General features: G+C 44.2%; 1 protein-coding gene across 1 annotated transcript in view; it reads right to left on the bottom strand.

The window, feature by feature from the left end:
- The window catches only part of KIAA1644 (KIAA1644 ortholog), a 179,332-nt gene that overhangs the window by 30,521 nt on the left and 142,610 nt on the right, over nucleotides 1–6,201 (bottom strand). Inside the window, exon 5 of the mRNA XM_019544317.1 lies at nucleotides 1,775–1,786. Within this exon, the coding sequence (XP_019399862.1) occupies nucleotide 1,786 (1 nt within the window). The 3' untranslated portion in view covers nucleotides 1,775–1,785. The remainder of the gene's footprint in view (nucleotides 1–1,774; nucleotides 1,787–6,201) is intronic.

The raw sequence follows: 6,201 nt of genomic DNA, 5'->3' as shown, positions 1-6,201 counted from the left end.
CCCCCCCACCCACGTGCTCCCCAGCAGACCCGAAAGTGGACCAGAAGTGCTCCTGGTCCACTTCTGGGTTTGCTGCCAAGTGTCCTAGGGAGCACCCCATGCTTCTGTGGGACACTCCATGTGCCCCAGCACCACAGCATTCACTGGCTGCCTGCTACCTAGAAAAAACATTTAAAGCTGTGTGTGTGTCTGAATCACTGAACCTTTCTGAATCTCTCCAAATCAATTCGGAAGGTTCTAATTTGATTCAGAGAGATTAAAGGATCCTCTGATTTGATTCAGATTTGGAGTTTTGGCCGCTGAATCAGGCTTAATCGCCACTGAATCAAATCAGGGACCAAATCTTCACACAGCCCTAACTGCCTGCACCCCAATCGCCCCACTGACCCCCTCATGTTTGGCTCCCATTCCCATAACCCCCCTACTAGCCCCCCTTCCCAATTTATCATAGACCAAGGAGCCATTTTAATGTGATCTAACCTCTCCCTAAACTCCCTGCATAAACAGATAAAGTGAGTGTGGTAGAGTAAGTAGTGAGGGGGTGGAAGATAAAAAGAAGGGAGCTGAAGAGTCTGTGTGATCTCTGCAGAGAGGGAGGAAGGAAAAGCTTTTTTGTGGCTACCCTAGATGTACTTTCTGGTATTACAAAGAAAGCACTTTGACTCCAGCAGTGGTACTGTATTTGTTCTGAGAAATGTCTCAAAATCCTATCTTGATATTGTTTTGTTAGTGTATATAGCTCCCTTTGGCTGCAATAGGATCTTTATACGTGGATCAGTGGCAGGGCATGGCCGTTGCTGAACAGCCCCTTTTGAGTTGCAGCAGAAGTTTACAAAAAAAGCCCTTGTTTTTCTTCTTATGCTGCAACATCTCATTCATTCAGTGGCATCTGGCTGAGGTATTTAATTTAGTCTGGCTTGGTTTGAACAATAATTGATGAAGCATGGAATTTTTTGTTTTGAACCACAGCGTGTGTGAGCTGGTGGCTATTTTGTGTTCTATTCTTTGTAATTATCTATTAACTTTTTTGCGTTGTGTATCCATTTTTGTATCAGGAATGTCTGAGGGTTTTTTTGCCATTAGATTATGTTTTTTTCAGGTGTGCAGTTTAATATGAGATGAGATAGTAAAAACTATTTAGTACAAACTAAATAATTCAACAGACTACCAATACTTCCTTGACAGAATGCACTGTCAAGGACAATCTTCCTGTGTTGTGTCATTATTATTTTGTAGAGTAAAATATTAGCAGCCAATCCTGTAGTATAGAAATAATCTTCCTGACCCATTGTTTTTTTCCTTTCCAGTTTCTGTGCCTCCAGAATATCAGAGATGGGATTTGGCAGCTGGTGCTGAGAGCAGAATGTTGTTCTATACATTTTCCAATTTGCATTTTATAGTTTGATTATGCAATCTCTACATATTGCCATTGGCACCGCTTGCTTTTATGTAGCAGCTGTATAATCAAGCAAATTTTGGAATGAGGTTGGGGGAGGAGCGTATGTTTGTTTTCTGTGTTCAAAACACATGGTAGGGAAAAAAACAATAGATTAGTCTTATATGGCTTTTGATGTGAGCCCACATTTTTATCACTACTCTGGAGACCTGATGGAGATGTAATAGAAACAGCTCCAGGAAATAATCTGAACAAGCTGTAAATGGTTCTGAGATAAATTAGCAGATTTAAAAGATCCTTGTGATCACCTAGTTTGAACTGCATGACAGAATTTCACTCAGCAGTTCTTCCATCAACCCTATAACTTTTCTAAATGATTATATATATTTTAGGAGATGTGTTTTTTAGTTTAAAACTGTAAATGGCAGATAATCTATTGTGTTCCTCTTCAAGTGGTCAATTAATCTCCTTGTAAATATGAAGGAAAAAATGCACCTCATTCCAGTCTAGATTTGTATAGTTTCAGGTCCCATTACTGGACCATGTTATACCCTCACTTGCTAAAGTGAGGAGCCCTTCATCACCAAAATTGTCTCCCATGTGGCTATGTGATAATCACCTCCTGCTCTTCTCTCAGATTAAACTAAAAAAACCCATATTTGAATTTCTTAAGTCTTTCAGTGCAAGTCTGTTTTTCCAGAAGTTAAATAATTTATGTAGCCCCTGTAAGAACACTTTTCAATTTGCCATCTTTCTTTTTGAACTGGGCATAGTACTGTATTGATGGTCTGAACCATAATAATAATACTAATGGAACACTACCTCTGTACTGCAAGTTGATGTTTTCTTGCTTCTGTACCCAAGAATCACATTTGTTCGCTTAGCATTAGGGCACGCTTAGACCTTATATTGTTATCCCCCTTGACCGTTGACACTCGTTCTCTTTCATGATTCTTCATAATACAGTCCTTCATTCAGCATGTGTGACCTCCTTGGCTATATGACAATATATAGTGGTAGGGTCCACACATGCAGACATGTGCACTTGCAGCAGCTCAAACAGCACAAATTTGTGCTGGAGATTTGTGCCTCGGCATACGTGCTTGAACATGCACTTTAGCATGGACAATTTGTGCCACTTAGGGCAAACTGACCCTGCTCAGCTCCTCTTGGATCTTCAGCCAAGGGGGAGCTAGAGGCTGCGGTCAGCACCTGTGACTCATGTCTGGCCCACCAAACAATTTAATTTGGACTGTGAAGCCAGGACATTGGTGGCAATTCAGCAGTGGTGGAAGGTTGGGGGTGGTATTGGTGGCATTCCACCTGCAATTGGAGGAAGCTGTACTAATTTGGCCTGGCTCTCCTAAAAGATTTCTGACTTCTACTTTAAATAGTTTGTGAGCACTCTACTCACCTTCACTAAATTCTATTTTGGAAACCATCAGAATCAGTCAGAGAATCAGTGGATGCATCTCCATGTGCGATTAGCACATAGCAATTAACTCTGGTACATATCATGCTGGAGTTTATTACTCCCAGACACGCCAGTTGAATGTGCGCCTGGGACCACAACATGCTGAGCCAGGTTGAAGTAGCCTTGGTTCTTAGGAGGACCAAAGTTCACCCTGCCAACCAATTGAGCTGGATCAGGGCTGCTCTGATCCAGCTCAGTGTGCTGTGGAGGGGCTGGCTGGGGCACAAGGGTGCTCCAGTGTGGATGTAGGTGGTAGGCAGCTCCCACACTGACAAGGAGCACGTGGGGGGAGGATGGGTGGAGCAGGCAGAGAAGAGGAACCTGCCTGCTACCATTGCTGTTCCTAGTAAGACAGGAGCAGCTCCAGCACATGCCCTCTTGCCCCAGGACAAGAGCAGTGGCAGGCAGAGGAGGGGAGAGGAGAGGAGAGGAGAGAGTGCCAAGAGCAGAAGGGGGACAAGGGATTATAGGATGCTGACTTGATTTGGGAACTTTAAAAAAGTCTCCTTTGTGTGGGGCCTTGGTGTGAGGATGAGCTGGAGGCAGGAGTGCAGGCCCTGCTGCAGCACCAGTTGCTGCCCCAACAACCCCCTTCACAAATTCCTGGACCTGCTCATGATTCTGTACAAGTGTGTTACAAATCCCCGCTCCCCCATTGCTCAGGACTGAATGGCATTTTAAAAAGACAATTTGTGTTTCCTGGATTATGTACCTGCTAGGTTGAGGAAATACAAATGAAGGATCATGATTTGTATTTGGACCTTGGATTATATGAGTTCAGTCCCTTGCCTTGCCACTGATTTTGTGTATGACCTTGGGTAACTTAGCCTCTCAGTTCCCAAGCTATAAATGGGGATAACAGCATCCCCCTAGCTCACAGGGGTGTTGAAGTTGCTCATAGGTTATAGTAATGAGGGACTACTATTCTTGTTCAAGACTCTGTGGGTATGCTAGCTGATTTAAAAAAAAAGAGGGAAAAAATTAATACTGGCAACATCATCTTTTTTAATAACATAATTCTCAAACCAGGCTGAATCATTTTTGCTTAAGCTTTTAAGAAATAAAAATCTAACCTGAAGCAGAGGCCAAAAATGTTTCAGAATATTCATCCCAAATGGCTAAAATCTTGCTATCGTTATCTGCAACTACAGACAAGGATGATAACAAAGTATTGGATAGCAGTCATCATTAATGCTGTGACTACAGTAGATACTTCTTATACTACCAAAAAACCAATTCTGACTTGTATCATCTCTAGGAGTTTCCTAGGTACGTATAATGAACAGATCTTACTCCAACTCTGTACAACCTCACTCTGGCCAGGGACAGAAGTTACGCATAAATTGGTTTAAGTGATCAGAAACGGGTTTAAACCTGTAACAAAATAGAAGTTCTGTGCACATAAACCACTTTCAAAATGGCCAAAACTGGTTTAAGATAAACCTGGTTGAACGTAGACTTACCTGAATCGGGTCAAACTGCAATGCAATATGTGTCCTAGACCCCTTCCTAGTTTAAGTTAGACTGGAGTCCCCCCACATCCCAGTTGCTTTGCAGCCCTGGGGTGGGCTATGCTCTCTGCTCCAGTAGAGAAGGGCTGGCCCCACCCCTCTGCTCCCTAGCTTAAGCACTATCACTGCTCTAGCTGGCTGAGAAGGGGTTGCGGTGGGAAACCTTGCTTGGGACTGCAGCCGGGTCTCCCTGGCAGGGGCAGAGCAGCCACTCACAGGCTTTCCCCCCACTCACTGCTCGAGTGGAGGAGGCAGGGCATGTGGCCAGATACCCCGGGCCAGCATGCTGAGGTGAAGGAGATGAAGGAAGGGGGGGATTTAAACACTCCTTCCTCCCCTCTGCCTCAGCATGCCAGCCTGGGGCTGGCATCTGGCCATGTTTCCTGCCCCCTCCGCTTGAAAGGTAAATGGAGAAAAGTCTGGTAGGGGCTGCTTCACCCCTGCCATGCTTTGCTGTTGAGAGAAGGGAGGGAAGGAGGTTTAAACCCCCTCCCTCCTCTTGGCCTCAGTATGCTAGCTTGGGGCTAGCATCTGGCCCATGCTCCCTACCCCATATGCTCGAGTGGAGAGCAGGGAAAAGCCTGTCAGGGGTGAAGCAGCCCCAGACAGGCAAACTTGGGCTGGGGTCCTGTGCAGACAGGGGAGAGAGGGTTTAAACGCCCTTCCCATTCCTCCATCTCAGCATGCTAGCCACTGGAGTGGCAAGTGGAGCAAAGGCAGGCAGGGGCTACTTTCCCCCTCCCATTTAGGGACCGTTCAGGCCAGGGTGGGGGTTTAAACCCTTCCCAATCATACTCATCAGGCCTGATGGGGCCAGGCCATGCCCCCCACCAGCCCCAGCTTGAGTAGGGAGGTGGGGAAAGCTTGCAGAGCTTCTCTCCCAGCTTTCTTCCAGCCTTCTGACCACTGCTGAAGGGAAGGGAGACCTTGCTCTAGCACCCTTCAGCTTCTAGGCTGAGCCACTGCAGGCACGCAGATGCATTTCTGGACACAAAAGTGAATGTCTATTCACTTGCCTCAGGTTCAATCTGTACAGTCCAGACTAATCTGCAAAGATTGAATCAATTCAGGATTGGGCTTTTTGAATGTCTGTACTTAGCCTCTGTGTATAGTTCCAGTGAAACTGGAGTAAGAAGTATACTTTGCCTGAATATTGTTGGAAGAATCTGGCTCCAAGTGTTTTTTTGTTGTTTTTTTCATATACCACCCAAGTTAAATTGTATTTTAAAATAACAGAAAACTCATCTATGATTTTTATGTGCAAAAAGAAAAATGTGCTGCTTTTAGTTTCAGCATATTGTTGTTGTGTACTTTTGGGAAATAATGGAAGATTCCAAGAATTCCTCACATGATTCACTTTGAAATGATGTCTTGAAAAATACAGATAAATACGCTTTATTTTTTGCCATGGGTATTTCAGTCTTGCTGATCAAGGATCTGTTCATCTAATTTTTCTCAAAATTATCTAAAAATAAGTGTTTGAGATGTCTGCAGTGACAGACAAGGGCAAAAACTAGACGCTTTCAGATCAGGTCTTCGTGTAGTTTTAGGTAAAATTGTGATGATATGTACTGCTCTGATCAGTAGTATTAAAATGGATCGTATTCAGCAGCTTCCTGTGACTCATAATGTTTGGGTTTTTTTTAAAGCGGAGAGGTAGGAAGGGAAAATAATTCACATACTTCAAGCCTGATCAAAATGATTTAAATACACTATTACTCACCACCATATTAATATTTCATAGATTTCATAGATTTCATAGACATTAGGGCTGGAAGGGACCTCGGGAGATCATCGAGTCCAGCCCCCTGCCCAAAGGG

The sequence above is a fragment of the Crocodylus porosus genome, unplaced genomic scaffold, assembly GCF_001723895.1.
Source record: "Crocodylus porosus isolate Cpor-Errol unplaced genomic scaffold, CroPor_comp1, whole genome shotgun sequence".
NCBI classification, from domain to species: domain Eukaryota; kingdom Metazoa; phylum Chordata; order Crocodylia; family Crocodylidae; genus Crocodylus; species Crocodylus porosus.
This window is presented reverse-complemented; position numbering and strand designations above follow the sequence as displayed.